A 27,709-nucleotide genomic window follows, 5' to 3' on the forward strand; every position below is an offset into this window, starting at 1 on the left:
TGGCTCTGACGCTCGTCGGATGTGGCAGGGCTTGAAAACTATTACGGAATACAACGGGAAACCCAGACGCGAGCTGCCCAGTGACGGAAGCCTACCAGACGAGCTAAATGCCTTTTATGCTCGCTTCGAGGCAAGCAACACTGAAGCATGCACGAGAGCACCAGCTGTTCTGGATGACTGTGTGATAACTCTCTCGGTAGCCGATGTGAGCAAGACCTTTAAACAGGTCAACATTCACAAAGCCGCGGGGCCAGATGGATTACCAGGACGTGTACTCAAAGCATGCGCGAACCAACTGGCAAGTGTCTTCACTTGCTCTTTCAACCTCTCCCTGACTGAGTCTGTAATACCTACATGTTTCAAGCAGACCACCATAGTCCCTGTGCCCAAGGAATCGAAGGTAACCTGACTAAATGATTACCGCCCCGTAGCACTCACGTCGGTAGCCATGAAGTGCTTTGAAAGGCTGGTAATGGCTCACATCAACAGCATCCTCTCCGATACCCTAGACCCACTCCAATTCACATACCGCCCCAACAGATCCACAGATGACGCAATCTTAATCGCACTCCACACTGTCCTTTCTCACCTGGACAAAAATAACACCTATGTGAGAATGCTGTTCATTGACTACAGCTCAGCGTTCAACACCACAGTGCCCACAAAGCTCAACACTAAGCTAAGGGCCCTGGGACTAAACACCTCCCTCTGCAACTGGATCCTGGACATCCTGACGGGCCGCACCCAGTTGGTAAGGTTAGACAACAACACGTCTGCCACGCGAATCCTAAACATTGGGGCCCCTCAGGAGTGTGTTCTTAGTCCCCTCCTGTACTCCCTGTTCACCCACGACTGCGTGGCCAAACACGACTCCGACACCATCATTAAATTTGCTGACGACACAACAGCGGTAAGCCTGATCACCGACAATGATGAGACAGCCTACAGGGAGGAGGTCAGAGAACTGTCAGTGTGGTGCCAGGACAACAACCTCTCCCTCAATGTGAGCAAGACAAAGGAGCTGATCGTGGACTACAAGAAAAGGCGGGCTGAACAGGCCCCCATTAACATCAATGGGGCTGTAGTGGAGCGGGTCGAGAGTTTCAAGTTTCTTGGTGTCCACATCACCAACGATCTATCATGGTCCAAACACACCAAGACAGTCGTGAAAAGGGCACGACAAAACCTTTCCCCCTCAAGAGACTGAAAAGATTTGGCATGGGTCCTCAGATCCTCAAAAAGTTCTACAGCTGCACCATCGAGAGCATCCTGACCAGTTGCATCACCGTCTGGTATGGCAACTGCTCAGCATCTGACCGGAAGGCGCTACAGAGGGTAGTGCGTACGGCCCAGTACATCACTGGGGCCGAGCTTCCTGCAATCCAGGACCTATATAGTAGGCGGTGTCAGAGGAAAGACCATAAAATTGTCAGACTCCAGTCACCCAAGTCATAGACTGTTTTCTCTGCTACCGCACAGCAAGAGGTACCGGAGGACCAAGTCTAGAACCAAAAGGCTCCTTAACAGCTTCTATCCTCTGAAGCCATAAGACTGCTGAACAATTAATCAAATGGCCACCGGACTATTACATTGACCCCCCCCATTTGTTTTGTACACTGCTGCTACTTGCGGTTTATAGGGGTGAAGTGCATAGTCACTTCACCCCTACCTACTTGTAGAAATTACCTCTAACCTGTACCCCCGCACACTGACTCTGTACCGGAACCCCTTGTATATAGCCTCGTTATTGTTATGTTATTGTGTTACTTTTTATTATTTTTTACTTTAGTTTATTTGGTAAATATTTTCTTAATACTTCTTGAACTGCACTGTTGGTTAAGGGCTTGTAAGTAAGCATTTCACAGAAAAGTCTACACTTGTTGTATTCGGCGCATGTGACAAATAAAGTTTCAAAGTATCTCAAAACACCTGAGGCCAGGCTCATTCAGACCAGGAAGCTGCCTAAAATATCCTTGGTGCTGTTTTGGGGATTCCTCTCTGCTTCTCCTGTAACTGGTTGAGCAGATAGAAGCTGTGGATGAGTTTGGACCTGACCATCTCTGCTCTGGGAAGGAACTTCTCATCTGTTGACTTGCGCCTCTCATTGTGGCTGTTGTTGGAAGGGGGATTATTGCTTACCTGCATCCCCATTTTGTCTGTATGTATTTAGTTCAGCTAATCAAACCAAAGCAGTTTGACATGACTAAACTGGTCCTTTTTAACAGAACACAAAATTGTCATACATCGACATGTTCTTCTACTATGTGTGACGTCACAACAGTATAGCCGTTCTAGAACGTCATCTCTCACATGTTATGCAACTATTACATTTTTTCATTTCACCTTTATTTAACCAGGTAGGCTAGTTGAGAACACGTTCTCATTTACAACTGCGACCTGGCCAAGATAAAGCAAAGCAGTTCGACACAAACAACAACACAGAGTTACACATGGAATAAACAAACATACAGTCAATAATACAATAGAAAAAGTCTATAGTGTGTGCAAATGAGGTAAGATTAGGGAGGTAAGGCAATAAATAGGCCATGGTGGCGAAATAATTACAATATAGCAATTAAACACTGGAATGGTAGATGTGCAGAAGATGAATGTGCAAGTAGAGATACTGGGGTGCAAAGGAGCAAAATAAATAAATAACAGTATGGGGATGAGGTAGTTGGATGGGCTATTTACAGATGGGCTCTGTACAGGTGCAGTGATCTGTGAGCTGCTCTGACAGTTGGTGCTTAAAGTTAGTGAGGGAGATATGAGTCTCCAGCTTCAGTGATTTTTGCAATTCGTTCCAGTCATTGGCAGCAGAGAACTGGAAGGAAAGGCGGCCAAAGGAGGAATTGGCTTTGGGGGTGACCAGTGAAATATACCTGCTGGAGCGAGTGCTACGGGTGGGTGCTGCTATGGTGACCAGTGAGCTGAGATAAGGCGGGGCTTTACCTAGCAAAGACTTATAGATGACCTGGAGCCAGTGGGTTTGGCGACGAATACGAAGCGAGGGCCAGCCAACGAGAGCATACAGGTCGCAGTGGTGGGTAGTATACGGGGCTTTGGTGACAAAACGGATGGCACTGTGATAGACTGCATGCAATTTGCTGAGTAGAGTGTTAGAGGCTATTTTGTAAATGACATCGCCGAAGTCAGGGATCAAAAGGATAGTCAGTTTTACGAGGGTATGTTTGGCAGCATGTGTGAAGGATGCTTTGTTGCGAAATAGGAAGCCGATTCTAGATTTAACTTTGGATTGGAGAGATGCTTAATGTGAGTCTGGAAGGAGAGTTTACAGTCTAACCAGACACATAGGTATTTGCAAATGTCCACATATTCTAAGTCAGAACTGTCCAGAGTAGTGATGCTGGACGGGCGGGCAGGTGCGGGCAGCGATCGGTTGAAGAGCATGCATTTAGTTTTACCTGCATTTCAGAGCAGTTGGAGGCCACGGAAGGACAGTTGTATGGCATTGAAGCTCGTCTGGAGGTTAGTTAACACAATGTCCAAAGAAGGGCCAGAAGTATACAGAATGGTGTCGTCTGCGTAGAGGTGGATCAGAGAATCACCAGCAGCAAGAGCGACATCATTGATGTATACAGAGAAAAGAGTCGGCCCGAGAATTGAACCCTGTGGTACCCCCATAGAGACTGCCAGAGGTCCGGACAACAGGCCCTCCGATTTGACACACTGAACTCTATCAGAGAGGTAGTTGGTGAACCAGGCGAGGCAGTCATTTGAGAAACCAAGGCTGTTGAGTCTGCCGATAAGAATTTGGTGACTGACAGAGTCGAAAGCCTTAACCAGGTCGATGAATACAGCTGCACAGTATTGTCTCTTATCGATGGTGGTTATGATATCGTTTAGGTTGATTTATTAAACTATTTATTAAAACGTGTTTGGTGGTGTCTGTACTTCATAAATCAATCAACCTTTCTTGAACTGCACTGTTGGTTAAGGGCTTGTAAGTAAGCATTTCTCGGTAAGGTCTACACATGTATTCGGCGCATGTGACAAATAATGTTTGATTTGCTTTGTCAGGCTCTCAGTTTAAAATACTGCAGTGATTTTCTTTTAAGCCAGTATTGTCTCATCTGATACAGGCAAAGTTTTTGGGAGAAAAAACACAAATTATGAACAGATATGAATAGGCAATGAACATAAAAATAAAGACTATTTTAATATCTGTGATTGTATGTTATTTTTCAAACAAATAACGTTTGTTTTACTGTATTTTGATGAATTGAGCTAAGTGATCAATATCAGTATGATTTTTTTTTTCTCTTCAATATAATTAATGACGATAAAGCCAAGGAGATGAATGGAGATTGGTCGTGAACAAAGAAATAATGTGTGCCGGACTCTTATTGGCTGATTAAGACAGTATGACGCTGTTCAAAACTCCAATGGTAAGATGCCACACTTGGGTTACTTTGAGAAGCCCCGGTAATACACATCCTCTCCACTGACCCTTTCTCTTTCGAACAGTGCCTCCCACATTGGGCCTAGCGAGAAAGCCTTTGTACATTAGGAGGTTTTCCCATTAAAAACAAGCTTTACATTTCAAATTGCTCCAATTTTTTGTTGTTGTTGTTGCAGGATTGAAGACGTTGGCGCGTTTTACAATGTTGAAATTGTTTTTCTTTGTTGTTCTCGCCGGGGCTGCCCTGGCGAGTGATGTGATTGAATTCACGGATGACGATTTTGACAGTAAAATTGGAGACCACGGGATGATTCTCGTGGAATTTTTCGCTCCGTGGTAAGTTATACAGAAACGCATAGCTAGCTACAGGCTAGGTTAGCTACATACTGAAGCTAAATGGTTACAATTTTTATCTCCAGTGAACAGACGCAGTTAGCTAGTTGACTATCGTTACTTTGTTTGTACTGTTCAGTTACTCACACAAGAGGAATAACATTGGCTTGTCCAAAAGGTTAATGCTCCTTTTGAGGATGTGTGTGTATATAAACGTGTATTAACGTTAGCAAATTGTTTCCCCCAACTGTGCATCTAGTTAGCTAGGTACTGCTACCTAGCTGATAATGGTTAGCCATGCACTTCCTAACTTGTTATGAGCTATCTAATTTGCCACAGCCTAGCCCCGTGACTCTTTTCTGCTCCCATTTGTTAAATGCACTTTGCTACGCGTTATTACATGTGTTCGCTAACTAGTTAAGTTAGGTGTCTGGACATTGCTGGTTTGTTGGCTAACTAGATGGCTAACTAGTTGAGCCTGGCTATCCAGAACGTTTCATGTTTAATAATAAATGGCCTAATTCGTAGTTTATTTGATCATTAGTTTACTAAGTTATCTTGTCTACCACTCAGACTTGGCCTTAAGGCTAAATTACTAGCTATTACTATTGGAAATTACCGTACAAATGAAGTTAACAATAAGGACGTCGGGCGCTTGGCCTGCCACTGTTGTAACCCTCTATTTTGGGTTGTCACTAGTTAACGCAGCCACAAAGTAAAAATTGGCCATCTTAAAAATGGATGAAATCAAAACACGTAGGGTTAGGTTTATGATCAGATTTTAAAAAGATAAATTATAGAAATGGGCGGGGTTTAGCCATAATTATGACTGTGGCTGTAATGACGAGTGACGATCCACCCTTAGCAGAGTTGCCACACTTCTGATGCATCCGGATTTCAAGGATACAACTAAACTAAATGTGGCTTCTGCTCAGGCGTTTCTTTTTTTACGCCTGCTACGTGGTCATTGCTAGAAGGATCCAGCGTTTGTCAAAATATATATTTTTTTGCATTTTATTTAAAGCTAGTCCTAACCTTAACCTAATTCTCCTAACCTGCTGCATAAGCTTTTCTAACCTGTCAAATCTGTTAATTTGGCAAATGCTGGATCTCTTCTGGCTATGACCCTGCTAGGTTCTATACCTCATTGACAATATTTGTTTAGTTGTAACCTTATGATTGGCCAGTGAAGCTTGGGTGGCTACTCCCGATTGGTCCCCAAAACCTTTACATAGTTCAACAATGCTGTCAAACTTGAGCAGGGCTTCCTCAGATAATCAGAGCAATCTATCCTTTTCAAGATGGTTGATCAGATTTGATATCTTCATTCAGGTTTGTATTTTTCAAGCAATATGTGGATTTCCTTTTTCCATTTACACATCAATTTGATCTGTCACAGTGGTGTCAAATTCCACCTGCTTTTAACTCCCACTCCTCTAGATTTCAAGCTAAGCTCCTGAAGGCTTCACTGCCTGGGAAGGCAACATAAGGGCCAAGATTTTATTGTTTTACAGATATCAGTTTACCACACTTGTTTGTCCTGTAGGTGTGGCCACTGTAAAAAACTAGCTCCGGAGTATGAGGTGGCAGCCACACGTCTGAAAGGCATCGTCGGATTGGCCAAGGTACTTCAGTCACTTAATGCACCTTACATTTTGACCTTTTGGTCTGAAAAGGTTGTGTGTGTAATACACTCATTTACACTCATGTAAAGACAGCCACGTCCATAAGGTTTCTATAAACTGAGCTAGTTGCACAGTTTGTGCCCTTGGTCACACTAAGTAATGGCCACCTGACATCTTGCTTTAGGTCGACTGCACGGTCCACAACAATGTATGCCAGAAATACGGAGTCAGCGGTTACCCAACACTGAAGATCTTCAGAGACGGAGAGGATGCTGGTCCCTACGATGGACCCAGAACTGCAGGTATTTAGCCTTAACATTCAATGTCTTCTTGTCCTGATGGGCTGAGTCACTGCCTGGCATCCACCTATTGCATGTTTTTGACCCTGTATTTCAATGGTTTCTCTGTCAGATGGAATTGTCAGCCATCTTAAAAAGCAGGCCGGCCCAGCTTCCGTGGAGCTCAAGACCGAGGCAGATTTCACAAAGTATGTCGGAGACCGTGACGCAAGTGTTGTGGGTAGGTTTTGCCTTAAAGTTGAGTTCTGCATGAATAAAGAATACCAAATGACTAAAATGTCTACGTTTTGCCTTTGTCGTCTGATATGTGACTGTATGCTGTGTTTCCTGTGTCTGTCGTGTCCAGGTTTCTTTGCCGACGATGGAAGCCCAGCCAAAGCAGAGTTCCTGAAGTCGGCCAGTGCCCTCCGAGAGTCCTTCCGCTTTGCACACACCAACTCAGAGGAGCTTCTCCAGAAACACAGCGTAGAGGGAGAGTGAGTGTTCTCTGATTACTGGCTTCTTCATCCCTGTAAAGGGATGGTTCACTCAAAATACAAACATGATTTCTTCACTGTAGGTGTAAGGTAAGTGGAAAATCACATTAACTTGTATTTTAAGTGAACTGTCACTTTAATCAGGGACACAAACTAGTCACCTGTTGGTGAAATTTGCTGTTTTGAATCCAAAATAGGTGACGTATGTGAATCGTGTAAATCTGATGAGAAGTTTAGGGGGGGGGGGGCTTTTGGCTCACTCTTGGCTGTAAGCGAACGAGTGATGCACATTTGGAGCAATACTTGCTGTATCCAAGGCTCAGCCAATCGTTCACATAACAGAATGCAGCATGCAACTGAAGAGACAACCAATTTGCTAGTTACAGAATCAGCGCGCGCTCTGGAAAGACAACAGTAGGGTGCAAAGGCAGTTTGCCAGTTAATTTACAGCAGCGCATCCTCTGAACGATAACGAAGAGGTAGGTGAGAAGCCTGACCACGGAGACTGGGGTGAATGAAGGTGATGAAACTTTCTTCATGCGCTGTAACTGAAAAACAACTGGCATTTGGAAAGTTTGAGATGAGGGAGAAAGAGTGGTGGAACAAGTATTAGCATTAAGTATCTTGTTAGCTGGATCGAATTCTCCATAAGCTAGCCAGATAAATGTTGAGCAACATTAGCTAACTTAGCTGATCAAATAATTGAGTCTATTGTTTGAAAATTAGCTGGCTAATGAAGTCAGACAGCTAGCTAGCTAACGTTACAACATCAGATGAGCTAACGTTAGTAACCTAACCAATTCGCTATAGTATTAACTGGTATACGACTCCTTGCCGTTCCTCAAGTTATAACGCGCTAGCTGCTTACTGGACCCTGGTAATCTGTGTGAAATGTTAACTACTATCTGTGATCTAATGTTTTCCCCCTACAGTATGTGGCTAATTTTCATAATGAGAGAATTAGGTGAAAATGAGGTGTTGCTTGTTAAACAAGTGGATTCAGGGATCAAGTGTAGCTGGAGCTGGGCCTGGCTTATGCTGGATGTCAATAGAGGTGAAAGGAACACCACACTTTCCCTCTTTCAATACAGTGAATAAAGAGGTATGCCAGGTGTACTCTCTGCCTGAAATAGATCAATTATGCCAACAAAGGGTATCATGCTCTGCTGGCACATTGTAGAACAGATGCCCACAGGCAGACAGTGTACAGTGTAATAACGTGCAGTGTAGCACACAGGTATTACTTTTGTGTGTGTGTGAGGGGGTGGTTATTTCATTTTATACTCTGAACTTTAATTTTGCACACATGTAGCCTTGTGCACTTGATAGATGTCTACTATAGTGGCCACTATAATAGCAATTCTATTTCTACTTTAAGATTTAAAAAAATTCACAAGTGCAATATTTAGGTGTGTGTGTGGTCACAAGCGTTCTATTATAAAGGCTGTCATGGTAACTGCAATATTAGTGTATTGTTTTTTTTCTCAAGCCTTGAGTGTCATTTGCAGTAAAGTCTAGGCAACAAATACTATTGGATTTTTTTTAGCTTTGAGTTCAGTTCACATGAACCACTTTTTATTTTACACACAGAGACTGATCATGTAGATTATAATCTTTTGTTGTTTAATTAGTTAAAACCTGCATTTATTTTGCATGTTTCAGTGCAAAAATGAAGTGTCATCTTTTTGGACCCTCACCAGTTTGCGTCCCTGTTTAATAATGCTCATTATGTTTGCGTTTTCTTGTTTGATGTGTTATCTGACGCCAGTATCTTGTGTTGTGTTTTATTGCAGGGGAATCATTCTGTTCCGTCCATCACGCCTCAACAACAAATTTGAAGAGGGCAGTGTCAAGTTCAGCGAGGACACATTCACCAACGCCAAGATCAAGCAGTTCATCCAGGACAACATGTGAGTTTTACCTCAATATTTTCTCCCTTTTGGCACTGATGAACCATTTAGGCAGATTTGAAGGGATTCTTATTGAATTAATTCTTGGGAGACACATGGACCAGTTAAGACCAGTTTCTCTGTCAAGAGCAGGCTTTTTCCCTCTCTTTTCAATCCCACGGTCTAGAATCAGGGGGTGGTGTTTTTTTCTTGACAAGTTGTACCTCTACGTCTACTGCGTTTTGCATGCTGACATTTATGAAACAAGTTGTACCTCTTACACTGTTTTTCTCTTTCCCCGTCAGCTTTGGAATGTGCCCCCACATGACTGACGACAACAAGGACCAAATGAAGGGCAAGGATCTGCTGGTAGCCTACTATGATGTGGACTACGAGAAGAACCCCAAGGGCTCCAACTACTGGAGGAACCGGTAGGGTCCCTAATAAATAACACTTATTCCCAGGAGGGAACCCTTTTGTCTCGTGTGCTATGTTTTGTTAAAGTGGAATCTCTCCAGCTGTCAGTCCCAAGACTCAACTTCTACCTCATTTTGTGTACTCTGAAGGCTGGTTTCCTAGACGCAGATGGTAAAGCATGTTCAATGGAGATTTGGAACAGATTTGCGTTTCAGTGGCCTATTTGGGATGCATGATAAATGTTCCAACTCGTTGTTATATACATGAACCCAACTCACTCTCACTGTCTATAGGGTAATGAAGGTGGCCAAGGGTTTCCTGGATCAGGGGAACAAGCTGAACTTTGCCGTGGCCAGCAAGAACAGCTTTAGCCAAGACATCGCTGAGATGGGCCTGGATGCCAGCTCCGGGGAGCTGCCTGTGGTCGGTATCCGCACCGCCAAGGGAGACAAATACGTCATGACCGAGGAGTTCTCGTAAGTGTCACTCATCACCACGTAACTCCAAATGGCACTTGGGACATGGTATCCCTTAGGATAGGGTGATGGACATTGGTTGATAATTTACTGGTTAACAGTTTATTGATCATACAAGTGCTTCCTGTTATTTAACTAGGGCATTTTTTTTTCTTTTTCAGGCAAGTCAGTTAAGAACAAATTCTTATTTTCAATGACAGCCTAGGAACAGTGGGTTAACTGCCTTGTTCAGGGACAGAACGACAGATGTTTACCTTGTCAGCTCAGGGATTCGATCTTGCAACCTTTCGGTTACAAGTCCAACGCTCTAACCACTAGGCTACCTGCCGCCCCAATTTACTTACTGTTGTGCGTGTGCTCTCACTCAGTCTAATCTGCCATAGAACTCAAGTAAGACTTTCAAGCATCCCTTGAAAAATGTTAAACCTGGGGCTTTGTCGCCAAGTTTGACATTTTATCCTTTGTTGCAGAGTTTATCAGCCAAGACCACAGTTTAGAAGCAGACAAAAATTGATACACATGTAATGTCTTAGTACCAGCAAGTTAAATGTACACTTTCCACTGAATATAGCAGCTCTAACGGGTCATGGTACCCTCCTAGAGGTAGAAACTTCCTGTGTCTGGTTTTTATTTCTCTACTGATTCAGTACAATGTCTTGGGTTTTTACACAGGCGTGACGGCAAGGCCCTGGAGCGTTTCCTGCAGGACTACTTCGACGGCAAGCTGAAGCGTTACCTCAAGTCTGAGCCCATCCCTGAGAACAACGACGGCCCAGTCAAGGTGAGTCGGCGCATGAGACGGGCGTTGCAAGCTTTTGTGTCCTCTCAAATCGGACAAAATGTGTAATCGAAGCAGCAACTCCATGGTTTCCAATTGGAGCAGTGTGTTGGGGGAGGATCTATGTTTGTGTTGCGCTGTCTGACAGATGTCCCTGTTTTACTCCATGAAGAGGCATGGGTTCTTTCAAGGTTTATGTGTAAACAATTCTCTCCAAGGTCAACCCTTTCCATCCTTTGTTGTCCTCCAGACTGTGGTGGCTGAGAACTTTGACGCCATTGTGAACGAGGAGGACAAGGACGTGCTGATTGAGTTCTACGCCCCCTGGTGTGGCCACTGCAAGAGCCTGGAGCCCAAGTGGAAAGAGCTGGGAGAGAAGGTAAGGGCTACTGACTTGAAATGATGTGATTATGGCCGTTCTACATTGGCATGTGAAACTAACCCCCCCCTTCTACCTCGCAGCTGTCCAGTGATCCCAACATTGTTATCGCAAAGATGGACGCTACAGCCAATGACGTACCATCCCAATACGAAGTCAGAGGGTGAGTGATACATCTCCAACAGTCCTAACTATTTAGGAAGTGTTTGACGTGCAGGCGCTGTACATGTCATGTCTGTTGCACCCTAATCATCATCATGCTTTTAATTTCCCTGTTTCAGATTCCCCACCATCTTCTTCGCTCCAGCTGGACAGAAAATGAGCCCGAAGAAATACGAGGTTTGTCCCGAGTATACACACAACCCCAGATAGAACAATGACCCAGATATTTCACAGGATGTATAAATGTGAACCATCCGCTTGGTGACGTAAGGAAGCCCATTGGTTGCCGGTGGGAGAAGATGGAACCAGATGGATCTTGGTTGACGCTCTGCTCATTTTCTCATCGGTGAAACAACGTTGGATCTCAATACTGTTTTTTTCTGTTCCCAAAACTAGAATCTGCTATAAACAGGGTGGACTAAGTTTTTATTTAATATTTTTTGTAGACTTCACTCTTTGCCAAAGTAAAGAAACAAAACAAAAAAATGTAATTGTTTAGGAGTGAAAAGGCAAATTGAGTTATTGCACACATGCTCTTCACAGAGTAGGCGTTCCCTAACAGAAATATGCAAATGTAGAGTAGAATACGCAAATAGGATCTCGCTAGCTGCTGCTTGTTCTCCCAACTACAACTCATTTGTTCCCATTTGAAACAACTGCTTTGGTCTAGCTTGGTTTAGTTGTAAAAAAAATTATTTATAAATGCATGTGTTATAATTTTCTTGCTCATAGAAGATTCCAAGGATACTCTCACTCACATGTAGGACTTATTGTGTCACATTGATGCTGCAGCTAACCTGGCTTGTCGATGTTTTTTTTTTTTTTTCAGGGAGGTCGCGAGGTCAGTGACTTCATCTCCTACCTGAAGAAGGAGGCCACCAACCCCCTGGTGGCTCAGGAAGAGGAGACGTCCAAGAAGAAGAAGAAGAACGAGCTATAAAAGCTCAACTGGAGCCAACATTCCGAGGAGGGAAAACACTGACAACTAAATTATATTCCAATCTTTAGTGAACTACAGAATGCTCTGAGCCCAGTTGAGATGAGGGTCCTGCCGCTCTGCGAACACTGTGGAAAGTGGCGGTGGTGTCCAGGGCCTGCCTGAATTTTTTTTTAATTTTTTTTGTCTCAATGAAATTGAGATTATTTCCCCTGGTCTGTCTGTACCTCTGATGCACTTTGGTACAATACCAATTTCCAGTCATCTATTCGTTTATTATTTCTGGAAGAGGGGAGTTATGGTGAATTCCTTTTATTTTGTACCACGTCTTTGTTTTTGTACATTTGAAAGGATTGTGAAATAAAAAGGCCCACAAAACCAATATGTTTTGTTTGAATTTATGAATTGCGGCTCGTTTCTGAATTCCTTGAGGATTGTTGAGGGGGAGGGGTTGTGATCTAAAGAAACCATATTCTTCATGATTGGTGCATCGGTCTAAGGCACTGCATCTCTGCTAGAGGCGACACTAAAGGCCCTGGTTCGATTCCAGGCTGTATCACAACCGGCAGTAATTGGGAGTCGCATAGGGCGGCACACAATTGTCCCGGCGTCGTTAGGGTTTGGCCGGGGTAGGCTGTCATTGTAAATACGAATTTAACTGACTTGCCTAATTAAAGGATAAATTAAGTAACACAGGACCCATTCTATAAATGTAGTGTGTTGCACTTTTAACGGGACAGTTTCCTGGACACAGTGAGCTTACTCCTGGACTGAAATGCATGCTCAACAGAGCTACCGAAAGGATGTTTTTGTCCTGCTATAGGCTTGTTTCCAGGAAACTGGCATTGATTGTAAAGAGGCCACTTCCAGACGCCAATGTGCTCTGTCTTTGTACTAAAGTAAAGTCATGGTGTATTTTCCTCTTGTGAATACTGCCTTGCAGCTCAAAGCAAGTGAATAGTTTACACTTTGTAGATGTTGCTGTATAATTTCATTGATCCCAGAGCAGAGGTGTGAAATTCTGCTGTGACCACTGACAATCCCTAATGAAGTGAATGGTGGTGCAGGGAAGAGACACTGGCAAGACAGACAAAACACCCTAAATTTCACAACTGATTTTCTGGAAGTCAAAATGGAATTGATCCAGCCATGATTACCTGACCCTGGGTTTTCCCACCTAGGAAAAAGTTGTTGAAAAGATGACTATGCCCGACATCTACATTTGGTTCTGATTTAAAAGGTGAAATGACTTAAATGTAATGTCAACATTTTATTTAACCTTTATTCAACTAGGCAAGTCATTTAAGAACACATTCTTATTTACCATGACGGCCTACACCAGCCAAACCCTAACCTGGACGACGTGCGCTGCCCTATGGGACTGGGATCGATACAACCTGGAATTGAACCAGGGTCTGTAGTGATACCTCAAGCACTGAGATGCAGTGCCTTAGACCGATGCGCCACTTGGGAGCTCAAACGTGCTTGCATACTCATGGACACAGTATCAAAAATTGGTCTATGAACAATTTTATTAACCATCATACATCCCTCCAGTATTTAGAAACAATTTTTTTTTTTACAACATTCAAGAGCTAATTGTATTTATTTCACTACTGAAGAAGCATGACTCAAATCACCTACTGCTATTTCAAACATCTAAAATACATTTATTATTCCATGCCTCGTTAAGTGAATTAATGCCAATACTTATTAACAAAGGGGTTTTCATTCGGTTTTGCTATTTCATATTTACATTTCATGTAACATTTAATCATTATTTATGCAACCAACAATTTATTTGTACAATTATATTGTTTACAAACAATGGAGTAAAACAAGTTTATATTTTTACTCTTAATCAAAGGCATCAACATATTAATAAACCAATGAACAAATATGTGAAAAACAGTATAAATTCAGTATATATCTTCCACCTTGTCAAAATTTGCATGATATACACTTAGTGTACAAGACATAAACACCTGCTGTTTCCATGACAGACTGACCTGGTGAATCCAGGTGAAAACTATGATCCCTTATTGATGTCACTTGTTAAATCCACTTTAATCAGTGTAGATGAAGGTGAGGAGACAGGTTAAAGAAGGATTTTTAAGCCTTGAGACGTGTGTCAGAGGGTGAATGGGCAAGACAAAATATTTCAGTGCCTATGAACGGGGTAGTAGGTGCACTCAATATTAGGAAGGTGTTCTTAATATTTTGTACACTCAGTAAATTTAGTATCACTTTTCAACAAATCCAGTGCATTTTTGTTAAATTAAAAATGGAGAAATCAACAATACGTCAAAGGATTTAACTAAACAACATAACCTTCACTCCAAATCAAAACTCCAAACCTACAACCTGATTTTGGACGATATTACCTGGAATGCTTCTTACACCCAAGGATTATTCCCAAACTATACAGCAAATGTTCTGGGAAACAAACAGAAACCTGAAAACACCATCCAACCTGGAACTGAGTGAGTAATGCTTAGTCTGAAGCTATTTTTTACTTTCAAATGCCAAGAAGAAAAATACATTACAATGATATATTTTACTTTATAAGGACTGAAAGCTACCAATCTTGCTTGGGCAAAGAGATACAACTTCAATTAGCACTGATGTGAAGCGAGAGGTGTCGAAGCCTTTGAGCCCAACAAACAGCAGTCTACCCCACCCAAACCCAGCGGCCTTGAAGCTCCCTCCTGCTGTTCAGAGACTGGCATTTTCTACAAGAAATCTGCCTCCAGAAATAAAAGCTTCTCCCAAGTGGGTGACACCTACTCCCGTTGCCTGCTGCACTGCTGCTTGGATTCCACCTGGCGATCCGTTTACCGTCTGCACTGGTTGTCTCCCCATGTCTGGTACATATCAAATCTGCAGGCTAAAGTTAAATCGAGAGTTGGTTTCCTCTACCGTGATCGCTCCTCTTTCACCCCAGCTGCCAAACTAACCCTGATTCAGATAACCATCCTACCCATGCTAGATTACGGAGACATCATTTATAGATCGGCAGGTAAGGGCGCTCTCGAGCGGCTAGACATTCTTTACCATAGCCTGCAGAGTTCTGTCTTACTATCCAGGTCTGTGCCCAAACAATTTGAGCTTCTACTTTAAAAATCCACCTTTCCAGAAACAAGTCTCTCACCATTGACGCTTGCTGTAGACCACCTTCTGCCCCCAGCTGTGCCCTGGACACTATATGTGAATTGATTGCCCCCCATCTATCTTCAGAGCTGTGCTGTTAGGTGACCTAAACTGGGACATGCTTAACACCCCGGCCATCCTACAATCTAAGCTTGATGCCCTCATTCTCACACAAATTATCAATAATGAACCTACCAGGTACAACCCCCATGCAACTTTTCAGGGAAGTTAGGAACCAATATACACATCAGTTAGGAAAGCAAAGGCTAGCTTTTTCAATCAGAAATTTGCATCCTGCAGCACAAACTCCAAAAAGTTCTGGGACACTAAAGTCCATGGAGAATAAGAGCAGCTGCCCACTGCACTGAGGCTAGGAAACACTGTCCCCACTGATAAATCCACGATAATTGAGAATTTCAATAAGCATTTTTCTACGGCTAGCCATGCTTTCCACCTGGCCACCCCTACCCTGGTCAACAGCCCTGCACCCCCCATAGCAACTTTCCCAAGCCTTCCCCATTTCTCCTTCACCCAAATCCATACAGCTGATGTGCTGAAAGAGCTGCAAAATCTGGACCCCTACAAATCAGCAGGCCTAGACAATCTGGACACTCTCTTTCTAAAATGATCTGCCGAAATTGATGCAACCCCTATTACTAGCCTGTTCAACCTCTCTTTTGTATCGTCTGAGATCCCCAAAGATTGGAAAGCTGCCGCGGTCATCCCCCTCTTCAAAGAGGGAGACACTCTAAACCCAAACTGTTACAGACCTATATCTATCCTACCCTGCCTTTCTAAGGTCTTCGAAAACCAATTTAACAAACAGATTACCGACCACTTCGAATCCCACCGTACATTCTCCGCTATGCAATCTGGTTTCCGAGCTGGTCATGGGTGCCCCTCAGCCACGCTCAAGGTCCTAAACGATATTATAACCGCCATCGATAAGAGACAATACTGTGCAGCTGTATTCATAGAGCTGGCTAAGACTTTCGACTCTGTCAGTGGCCACATTCTGCTGGTGATTCTCTGATCCACCTCTACGCAGACGACACCATTCTGTATACTTCTGGCCCTTCTTTGGACACTGTGTTAACTACCCTCCAGACGAGCTTCAACGCCATACAACTCTCCTTCCGTGGCCTCCAACTGCTCTTAAATGCAAGTAAAACTAAATGCATGCTCTTCAACCGATCGCTACCAGCACCTGCCCGCCAGTCCAGCATCACTACTCTGGACGGTTCTGACTTAGAATATGTGGACATTTACAAATGCCTATGTGTCTGGTTAGACTGTAAACTCTCCTTCCAGACTCACATTAAGCATCTCCAATCCAAAATTAAATCTAGAATTGGCTTCCTATTTCGCAACAAAGCATCCTTCACTCATGCTGCCAAACATACCCTTGTAAAACTGACTATCCTACCGATCCTTGACTTCGGCGACGTCATTCACAAAATAGCCTCCAACGCTCTACTCAGCAAATTGGATGCAGTCTATCACAGTGCCATCCATTTTGTCACCAAAGCCCCGTATACTACCCACCACTGCGACCTGTATGTTCTCGTTGGCTGGCCCTCGCTTCGTATTCGTCGACAAACCCACTGGCTCCAGGTCATCTATAAGTCTTTGCTAGGTAAAGCCCCGCGTTATCTCAGCTCACTGGTCACCATAGCAGCACCCAGCCGTAGCACTCGCTCCAGCAGGTATATTTCACTGGTCACCCCCAAAGCCAATTCCTCCTTTGGCCGCCTTTCCTTCCAGTTCTAGGCTGCCAATGACTGGAACGAATTGCAAAAATCACTGAAGCTGGACTCATATTTCCCTCACTAACTTCAAGCACCAGCTGTCAGAGCAGTTCACAGATCACTGCACCTGTAAATAGCCCATCTGTAAACAGGCCTTCATTGTAAATAAGAATTTGTTCTTAACTGACCTGGTCAGTAGGGGGTGAGCGACTCATCACTGGTTCATACAAACACAGGACAGGGGCAAAAATGTAGTTTTTGTTTCACCAGCCACTGTGGCAGGCCACTCAGATTACGTTCCCCCAAAAAACAAAAAACAGATGTACATTCTTTGTAATGTTTCTAAAACAAGAAATGACCAGTGTTTTATGACCAGTGTCTTTTAACAAAAATATTAGATGAGACAAAATGTTCAGCTGCCCCTTTAAGGGCGGGAGGTTACCGTGGTAACGGGGCCACTCCAGTCGTGTGAGGTGTGTCTGTGAGATTTGGGATCTGACTGCTAGGGCATCTCTTCACTATCAGTTGCAGCAGCAGACTCAAACTAACGTTGAAAAACAATCGAGCTTGTCGACAAAACAATATAAAGAGCCAAGAAACACGCAAACAAAGTCTCACATTGTACACTTTAGAGTAAATAAGACCAACTTTTATGTCTGTGCACAGCACCTCCAAAACATGAATCTATCAGCACTTCACTCAGAGCATATAGCTCTCCTGCCAGGCAGTGTTGTCACAGATAGAACAATGAGAGGATGTTGCTGCCTGAGGTGGGATATAGGATTCGTATTTATTTGTGCAATTAGCAGCAATGAAGCAACACAGCAGAAATACTTTGAAAACAGCTACTGCAGCATTTTTCTACAATAAATCACAACTCGCACATGGGCTCATTTTTGGCTGTTGACCATTTTTATTCGCAAATGTGATGCTCGCACTATAGAGCCCTGCAAGTTGACCACCCACCAACCTGGCTGGTAAATTAGACATTCTTACCCGCCAATAATTAAATATGCCCGCATTTGGCTGGTGTTAATTTGATGCCCTGGACATAGAGCCTACTACTATAGAGATAAATAGAAATTGCATCTTTTATAGGCACTATCCCCGCCATGGTTCGTAGGACAAAGCCTACATGGAAACGAAGGGCGTTTTTTCTTAAAGGTTTTTGGATAAACGCGGAAAATAAGGTCTGTGGTAAACACAGGCTTAGGATATCTTATATGTTTTGTTCTATGAGATACTCTTCATCAGCCAACGTCACTTTTTGTGGTACTGCCTGGGATGGTACTGCCTGACATGGTACAGCCTGAGATGGTACTTCCTGGTGCCTGAGATGGTACTGCCTGGGATGGTACAGCCTGAGATGATACTGCCTGGAATGGTACAGCCTGACATGGTATTTCCTGGTGCCTGAGATGGTACTTCCTGGTGCCTGGGATGGTACTTCCTGGTGCCTGGGATGGCACATCCTGGGATGGTACTGTAGCTGTGGTAGAAATTTGATTAGCGATGTTCTGCATTTATCAGAGTGCCATCAGGTAGCCTGATTTCAGATGTGTCCATTTAAACAGGATGGTTTAAGGAAATAGTTTTTCTTTTTATTTATTTGTATTGAACATTTATTTAAGGTTAAGGTAATTGCAACGCATGTAAACGTTTTAATCAAACTATTATATTAATCTGACTATCCACAATATTCACATTATTGTGTGCATGTAACCGTACTCAGTGTTTCAATCGGTTTGAATCAGATTTGAATGGTGGAGGATTATTGATAAAGTAACTAACTGTTCTTCCTCTCCAGTAGAGGGCAACATTGTTGCGGTTTTTCAATACATTTTGTTGGCGTGGATGTTTTTCCGTAAAATGACTGACAGCGGGTCAGGAGTTGGTATTCTTCTTTGATTGGTAGAAATACACGAAATGTATATTATATAATCCAATCAGAGTTGAGCGCGAACCCAAAGGCGGGATTTACCAGCGTACGAGCCAATCAGTGCCAAGTTATTAACATTTGTTGAGTTTTCCGGACGGGTGCACATGTCAGTAGAGGTAATGGTGTGCTACCAATGTTTTAGGATATTATTTGTTTGCAAAGCGTTTGTTAGTCAATGTCTTTATCAAGTTAGCTAAGCATGTATCGTATGGTTATGGTTTGACGGCATTTTGATTGTTCATGTGATTTTTGCCACGTTGAATACACGTCGTCAGAGCACGCACGTTAGCTTAGCCTATGATGACAGATACGATGTTGCTAGTGTTCGGGTCATGGTAAAACACACGTGTATCTTTGGCATGTCTACTCTTAAAGGAAAATACCACTCAAACTATCTTTTTAATATTTGTTTCATTCGTTCACTGATACAGTCCCAAAATCTTTTGCTTATCAGCGTTCAAGTTTTCAAGATGTAGAACTTTCCAAATACAGTGAAGTGTAAACATTTTGGGACTGTTATCATCAGTGGACTAATGAAACAAATACTCCAGCTTTGTTGTGGTGTTTTCCTTTTAAGTAACGATGTGAGGTACAAGTTGCTGATTCTCTACTTGCATATCTATTTAGCGTTTTTTTAATTATATTTTATTAGTGAGTTAGCAACATTTTCTTTGTTGCAGATATGATACTACATGGCAAGAACAATGTTTGAAGCAGGGACTTCAATTGGAAGTAAAACCCATCGCAATTATTGGGGACTGATCTACAAGTATAGATATTTATCCCGGAAAGCCACGCTCCTCCATACTGTAGAGAACGCCAAAACACGGAAGAAGCATAAAAAAAATAATAAAATCAACAATCCAAGGAAAGGGACAGAGGAAAACATTGAAACGCTGGACAAATTACCTGAGAGGCACACCTGTCTAGAAGTTGGTAGCACCCTAAAACCCACAGACTCATGGACTAGTTTAGCTAAATGTGGAGTAACCCCTATTGTACAGGGTTCTCTGATAGCTGCTTCTGGGGGCAACAGGGTTGCCAACCTGCAGACTTCAGTAGGCAAAAAGCTGGTTGCGGCTGCTTTGAGTGAACGATGGGAGGTGGACAGTGGGTTCTTGTCTGAGGCCAGCCCACCAGCTAGTGGACACCGTTCTTCCTGCCACAACATGTGCCCGACCAATGTGGTGGCTATAGACTGTGAGATGGTTGGCACTGGGCTAGGTGGGCGCACTAGTGAATTGGCACGCTGTAGCTTGGTGGATTACCATGGCAACGTCCTGTACGATAAGTACATCTGTCCGTGCCAGCCTGTGACCGACTACAGGACCCGTTGGAGTGGCATCCAGAGGCACCACTTCCAGAACGCTCTGCCCTTCCCAGAGGCTAGGACCGAGGTGAGCAATGACACCATAACCACCTGGCTTTGGCATTAACTCTTCTTTTGAGTCCTTTACTTTGTGGGAAAAGAGCAGAGCAGTCTGTATGCTAGAAAGCCCAACTGGACAAAGGTTTCAACTGTTGGTTTCAAAGGAAAGGATGTGTGCAAAGGCAGCCATTTATGATTTAGCTGAATAATTTTGGTTATTTTGTGTGCATACTCTCGTTGGTAATTATTTAAATTGAACCGTTATTAAAATAGGCAAGTCAGTTAAGAACATTCTTATTTACAATGACAGCCTATGAAGAGTGGGTTAACTGCCTTGTTCAGGGGCAGAATTACAGATTTCTACCTTGTCAGCTCGGGGATTCGATCTAGCAACCTTTCAGTTACTGGCCCAACACTCTGACCACTAGGCTACCTGTCACCTCTACACTCTAACCACTAGGCTACCTGCCGCCTCTACACTCTAACCACTAGACTACCTGTCGCCCCTACACTCTAACCACTAGACTACCTGTCACCTCTACACTCTAACCACTAGACTACCTGCCACCTCTACACTCTAACCACTAGGCTACCTGTCACCTCTACACTCTAACCACTAGGCTACCTGTCACCTCAACACTCTAACCACTAGACTACCTGTCACCTCTACACTCTAACCACTAGGCTACCTGCCACCTCTACACTCTAACCACTAGACTACCTGTCACCTCTACACTCTAACCACTAGGCTACCTGTCACCTCTACACTCTAACCACTAGGCTACCTGCCACCTCTACACTCTAACCACTAGACTACCTGTCACCTCTACACTCTAACCACTAGGCTACCTGTCACCTCAACACTCTAACCACTAGGCTACCTGTCACCTCTACACTCTAACCACGCGGCTACCTGTCACCTCTACACTCTAACCACTAGGCTACCTGTCACCTCTACACTCTAACCACTAGGCTACCTGTCACCTCTACACTCTAACCACTAGACTACCTGTCACCTCTACACTCTAACCACTAGACTACCTGTCACCTCAACACTCTAACCACTAGTCTACCTGTCACCTCTACACTCTAACCACTAGACTACCTGTCATCTCTACACTCTAACCACTAGACTACCTGTCACCTCTACACTCTAACCACTAGTCTACCTGTCACCTCTACACTCTAACCACTAGTCTACCTGTCACCTCTACACTCTAACCACTAGACTACCTGTCACCTCTACACTCTAACCACGCGGCTACCTGTCACCTCTACACTCTGACCACTAGGCTACCTGTCACCTCTACACTCTAACCACTAGGCTACCTGCCGCCTCTACAATCTAATCGCTAGGCTACCTGTCACCTCTACACTCTAACCACTAGGCTACCTGCCACCTCTACACTCTAACCACTAGACTACCTGTCACCTCTACACTCTAACCACTAGGCTACCTGTCACCTCTACACTCTAACCACTAGACTACCTGCCACCTCTACACTCTAACCACTAGACTACCTGTCAGCTCTACACTCTAACCACGCGGCTACCTGTCACCTCTACACTCTAACCACTAGGCTACCTGTCACCTCTACACTCTAACCACTAGGCTACCTGTCACCTCTACACTCTAACCACTAGACTACCTGTCACCTCTACACTCTAACCACTAGACTACCTGTCACCTCTACACTCTAACCACTAGACTACCTGTCACCTCTACACTCTAACCACTAGACTACCTGTCACCTCTACACTCTAACCACTAGGCTACCTGTCACCTCTACACTCTAACCACTAGACTACCTGTCACCTCTACACTCTAACCACTAGGCTACCTGCCACCTCTACACTCTAACCACTAGACTACCTGTCACCTCTACACTCTAACCACTAGACTACCTGTCACCTCTACACTCTAACCACTAGGCTACCTGCCACCTCTACACTCTAACCACTAGACTACCTGCCACCTCTACACTCTAACCACTAGGCTACCTGTCACCTCTACACTCTAACCACTAGACTACCTGCCACCTCTACACTCTAACCACTAGACTACCTGCCACCTCTACACTCTAACCACTAGACTACCTGTCACCTCTACACTCTAACCACTAGGCTACCTGCCACCTCTACACTCTAACCACTAGACTACCTGCCACCTCTACACTAACCACTAGGCTACCTGTCACCTCTACACTCTAACCACTAGGCTACCTGTCACCTCTACACTCTAACCACTAGACTACCTGTCACCTCTACACTCTAACCACTAGGCTACCTGCCACCTCTACACTCTAACCACTAGACTACCTGCCACCTCTACACTAACCACTAGGCTACCTGTCACCTCTACACTCTAACCACTAGTCTACCTGTCACCTCTACACTCTAACCACTAGACTACCTGCCGCCTCTACACTCTAACCACTAGACTACCTGCCGCCTCTACACTCTAACCACTAGTCTACCTGTCACCTCTACACTCTAACCACTAGACTACCTGTCACCTCTACACTCTAACCACTAGACTACCTGTCACCTCTACACTCTAACCACTAGACTACCTGTCACCTCTACACTCTAACCACTAGACTACCTGTCACCTCTACACTCTAACCACTAGACTACCTGCCACCTCTACACTAACCACTAGGCTACCTGTCACCTCTACACTCTAACCACTAGACTACCTGTCACCTCTACACTCTAACCACTAGACTACCTGTCACCTCTACACTCTAACCACTAGACTACCTGTCACCTCTACACTCTAACCACTAGACTACCTGCCACCTCTACACTATAACCACTAGGCTACCTGTCACCTCTACACTCTAACCACTAGATTACCTGCCACCTCTACACTCTAACCACTAGGCTACCTGCCACCTCTACACTCTAACCACTAGACTACCTGTCACCTCTACACTCTAACCACTAGTCTACCTGCCACCTCTACACTCTAACCACTAGACTACCTGTCACCTCTACACTCTAACCACTAGACTACCTGTCACCTCTACACTCTAACCACTAGACTACCTGTCACCTCTACACTCTAACCACTAGACTACCTGTCACCTCTACACTCTAACCACTAGACTACCTGTCACCTCTACACTCTAACCACTAGACTACCTGTCATCTCTACACTCTAACCACTAGTCTACCTGCCACCTCTACACTCTAACCACTAGTCTACCTGCCACCTCTACACTCTAACCACTAGACTACCTGTCACCTCTACACTCTAACCACTAGACTACCTGTCACCTCTACACTCTAACCACTAGACTACCTGCCACCTCTACACTCTAACCACTAGACTACCTGTCACCTCTACACTCTAACCACTAGACTACCTGCCGCCCCAATAGTAATGGACACCAATACTAACCAGTCTGCTTTCCTTGTCCAGATACTACGAATACTGGAGGGGAAAGTAGTGATCGGCCACGCTCTGTATAACGACTTCCAGGTCTTAGACTTGACACACCCAGGTCACATGATCAGGGACACCAGTGGCACGCGTCTGCTCAGACAACTGGCTGGCTTCCCCACAAAGCGCTGCGTCTCACTCAAGATCCTGACAAACGGCCTCCTAAACAGGAAAATCCAGGTGAGTGCTCCCTGCCGTCTCGGTGTTTTTTGGTGACCATTTTTAAAAGCATCTTCAGGTTAGAGATCTGAATAGATGGATAGATCATAACAGCCTTGACAGTGTTTGGGTTGGTCAGGTGGTGTCAAACTTTGTCGTTTGACTCTATGATGACCAATGATCTTTCTCTTTCCTAACAGGTTGGAAGAAAGGGCCACAGTTCAGTGGAGGATGCTCTGGCTTCTTTGGACTTGTATAAACTAGTGGAGAGGGAGTGGGAACAGGACATGCGAGAGAGAATGAGGGACTGGGACATTGGCACTCTCCCAGACCCCACTACCTCAAACCACTACATGCAGGACCAATACTGGCCAGAGGACTTGACTGAGGACAGTCGGTGAGAAGGCTGGAGGACAGTCGGTGAGAAGGCTGGAGGACAGTCGGTGAGAAGGCTGGAGGACAGTCGGTGAGAAGGCTGGAGGACAGTCGGTGAGAAGGCTGGAGGTGATAAGTCAAATGATTCAAGTTGCCAAGCCTGGCAGTATGGTTTAGTCAGTAACAGTGTTTTTCTGACTATGGTTATTAATTCCAAATCATCCAAGCTGGGAGGGGTTGTCTCTTCATCCATTTGGTGTAGCCTGCAGTGTTCAGCCCGGCAGATGCTTTTATCCAAAGCGACTTAGTCAAGTGCGCACATTTTTGTTTATGAGTGGCCCTGGGAATCGAACCCACAATCCTGGCATTGCAAGCACCATGCTGTACCAAACCATACAGAACCAGTGGGTCATTGCAACAAAGGTCTGGGGTACAGTCAAGTGGTTCAACGTCAAGAATGGGTACGGTTCCATTGATTTTCAAAATGAGTGGCCTAACAATGCTCTACCTACACAGCCCCAGTCAAACTTGCAGCTGAATGAATTTTGGCGTGGGAATTTAAATGGACGGGCACACGTCGACTTTTATGCCCACAAAGGCACAACAACTCCTCCCAGTTTGAATGTGGGCAACGGACATGCAGGTGCTTGCACACCTTTTGCTAAAATGGATGTTATTGATGGTTTTTGCACTTGAAACTGAAATATGTTGGTAAAATGTAAGCTATGCATCTTATCCTTTCACGAGGTTGTCTATAGTAAATACATATATTAGGAAATTGGCTTTGAGGAATTGTTAATCTCCTGGTGATTTGAACTGGGAAAGTAGGGGGAAGGAATTAAGAAGTTGGCATGATGATAATTGGGATACAGCCTGTGTGTGTCGAAGTTGACTTGCAGATACTAGTGCTAATCGGATATGAAACGTAACTTATTTTTAAACGTGGTTTGGAAGTATCAAACAGAATATTGTGTTGTGAAAATATTTGCATGGAGTTTGAAGTTGTGATTTGAATAATCATGATGTTGCGGACACGATTGTGTTCATTTTGTGGAAAGAAATGTTGAATTTGAGTAAAAATGCTGCTGTTAAAGGCATTTAACTTTAAATCCACATGCAATGTTCTGGACTTAGGTTTTATGCAAGGTGAAATCATAGTTTTGTCTGGACGTACACTCAGTCCAAAACAATGGAGGCTGTTGAGGGGAGGACAGCTCATATTAATGGCTGGAATGGAGCCTTTGGAATGGCATCAAAACCATGGAAACCATGTGTTTGATGTGTATTTGATACCATTCCACTCCAGCCATTACCACGAGCCCATCCTCCCCAATTAAGGTGCCACCAACCTCCTTGAAGAGGGTGTTAAGCAGAATGTTACCTCTTGTACTTTTAGAGTAAATGCTGTATATTGAACTTATTAAAGTTGTTTGACTTCAATCACCAAATAGTGAACTATACTGCCACCTTGATGTTTTCTGCTGCTACTCCAGGAAGGTCCTGCTGTGCCCTAATTGAATATCAATATATTCAAATAAAAATAATCTACTAAATGTATTGTGCACTGTCTGAACTGGACTTAAACTTAAATTAATTGTTTTTTTTATTTCTTTCATTTTCTCTTTTGGAATCTTGACCGACGAACACGTCTTCTGAATTTAGAATTGTAAATGTTCCACATCTGAACACATACTTTGTCCCCAGTCTCAAGCCTTTGTTTCCTATTTAATACTGACTTCCTGACTCCCACTTGTTTTTTGTTTTTACCCTCAAATATAAGCAGCTATGTGGGAGTGCAAGCCGTAAAAAATGGTTTCAATCTTTTTGTTTCAAAACCCTTGGTGACATGTCAAATGTATGTCTTCTTGTCTTCCATATAATCAGCTTTCCTCTAGAAGCCCTATAGGTTGTTCAGGTGAAAGGCAAGACTGCAGATGCAGTCACTATGGGAAATCAAATATCCACTGATGTTAAACGGACGAGCAGACTGGTCTTGGGCAGGTGCTGCAGTGCCCATTCTTGCTGTATGCTGCAGCATGATTCGTCAGACCTACAGTACCTGTCACAAGTTTGGACACCTACTCATTCAAGGGTTTTTCTGAATTTTGTACTATTTTCTACATTGTAGATTAATAGTGAAGACATCAAAACTATGAAACAACACATATGGAATCATGTAGTAACCAAAAAAGTGTTAAACAAATCAAAATATATTTGAGATTCTTCAAGTAGCCACCCTTTGCCTTGATAACAGCTTGGCACACTTGGCATTCTCTCAAACAGCTTAATGAGGAATGCTTTTCTAATGCTTCTCTTCAAGTTCCCACATATGCTGAGCACTTGTTGGCTGCTTTTCCTTCACTCTGCGGTCCAACTCATCCCAAACCATCTCAATTGGGTTGAGGTCAGGTGATTGTGGAGGCCAGGTCATCTGATGCAGCACTCCATCACTCTCCTCGGTCAAATTGCCCTTACACAGCCTGGAGGTGTGTTCTGGTTCATAGTCCTGTTGAAAAACAAATGATAGTCCCACTAATCACAAACCAGATGAGATGCCGTATCGCTGCAGAATGCTGTAGTAGCCATGCTGATTAAGTCCTTGAATTTTAAATAAATCACTGCCAGTGTCACCAGCAAAGCACCATCACACCTCCGCCTCCATGCTTCACGGTGGGAACCATACATGCAGAGATTATCCGTTCACCTACTCTGCGTCTCACAAAGACACGGCGGTTGGAACCCAGAGTCTCAAATTTGGACTCATCAGACCAAAGGACAGATTTCCAAAAGTCTAATGTCCATTGCTCGTGTTTCTTGGCCCAAACGAGTCTATTCTTATTGGTGTCCTTTAGTAGTGTTTTTTATTTTTTACAGCAATTTGACCATGAAGGCCTGATTCACGCAGTCGTTGCATTATATAGGTGCATTATATACAGTAGGTGTATTATATAGTTGCATTATATACAGTAGGTGTATTATATAGGTGCATTATATACTTCTCTGATAGACTTCAGTGTGTCAAATCAGAGGGCCTGTTGTTCGGACCTCTGGCAGTCTCTATGGGGGTGCCACAGGGTTCAATTCTCAAGACGACTCTTTTCTCTGTATACCTCAATGATGTCACTCTTGCTGCTGGTGAGTCTCTGATCCACCTCTACGCAGATGACACCATTCTGTATACTTCTGGCCCTTCTTTGGACACTGTTAACTACCCTCCAGACGAGCTTCAATGCCATACAACTCTCCTTCCGTGGCCTCCAACTGCTCTTAAATACAAGTAAAACTAAATGCATGCTCTTCAACCGATTGCTGCCTGCACCAGCCTGC

At 43.9% G+C, this 27,709-nt stretch overlaps 2 protein-coding genes across 3 annotated transcripts; both read left to right on the top strand.

Annotated features, from left to right (window-relative positions):
• The first annotated feature begins 4,447 nt into the window (after window positions 1-4,447).
• On the top strand, window positions 4,448-12,576 carry LOC106584651 (protein disulfide-isomerase A3). Its single transcript, XM_014170146.2, has 13 exons — window positions 4,448-4,759; window positions 6,303-6,381; window positions 6,566-6,683; window positions 6,793-6,900; window positions 7,027-7,156; window positions 8,950-9,066; window positions 9,351-9,476; window positions 9,756-9,938; window positions 10,611-10,719; window positions 10,967-11,095; window positions 11,179-11,258; window positions 11,377-11,434; window positions 12,087-12,576. The coding sequence occupies exons 1-13, from the start codon at window positions 4,626-4,628 to the stop codon at window positions 12,195-12,197; spliced, it is 1,482 nt and encodes a 493-aa protein (XP_014025621.1). The 5' UTR covers window positions 4,448-4,625; the 3' UTR covers window positions 12,198-12,576.
• A 1,892-nt stretch (window positions 12,577-14,468) lies between these two features.
• Window positions 14,469-25,935, top strand: LOC106584653 (apoptosis-enhancing nuclease). Of its 2 annotated transcripts, none has more exons than XM_014170148.2 (4): window positions 14,469-14,677; window positions 19,712-20,428; window positions 23,828-24,028; window positions 24,208-25,935. In XM_014170148.2, exons 2-4 carry the CDS (start codon window positions 19,724-19,726, stop codon window positions 24,406-24,408), a joined length of 1,107 nt encoding a protein of 368 aa, XP_014025623.2. In that variant the 5' UTR covers window positions 14,469-14,677; window positions 19,712-19,723; the 3' UTR covers window positions 24,409-25,935. The 2 variants fall into 2 exon arrangements, with proteins under 2 accessions (XP_014025623.2, XP_014025622.2); XM_014170147.2 differs by lacking the exon at window positions 14,469-14,677 and adding an exon at window positions 19,067-19,147.
• Window positions 25,936-27,709: the final 1,774 nt, after the last annotated feature.

The sequence above is a fragment of the Salmo salar genome, chromosome ssa23 (assembly GCF_905237065.1).
Source record: "Salmo salar chromosome ssa23, Ssal_v3.1, whole genome shotgun sequence".
Taxonomy (NCBI): Eukaryota; Metazoa; Chordata; class Actinopteri; order Salmoniformes; family Salmonidae; genus Salmo; species Salmo salar.

Bases quoted from the DNA above. Each gene is read 5' to 3' on its own strand.
- LOC106584653 (XM_014170148.2), top strand. From the start codon at position 19,724: ATGGCAAGAACAATGTTTGAAGCAGGGACTTCAATTGGAAGTAAAACC. The intron at 20,429-23,827 runs GTGAGCAATGAC...TTCCTTGTCCAG, and splicing joins TCCCAGAGGCTAGGACCGAG to ATACTACGAATACTGGAGGG. The intron at 24,029-24,207 runs GTGAGTGCTCCC...CTTTCCTAACAG, and splicing joins TCCTAAACAGGAAAATCCAG to GTTGGAAGAAAGGGCCACAG.
- LOC106584651 (XM_014170146.2), top strand. From the start codon at position 4,626: ATGTTGAAATTGTTTTTCTTTGTTGTTCTCGCCGGGGCTGCCCTGGCG. The intron at 4,760-6,302 runs GTAAGTTATACA...TTTGTCCTGTAG, and splicing joins GTGGAATTTTTCGCTCCGTG to GTGTGGCCACTGTAAAAAAC. The intron at 9,939-10,610 runs GTAAGTGTCACT...GTTTTTACACAG, and splicing joins GTCATGACCGAGGAGTTCTC to GCGTGACGGCAAGGCCCTGG.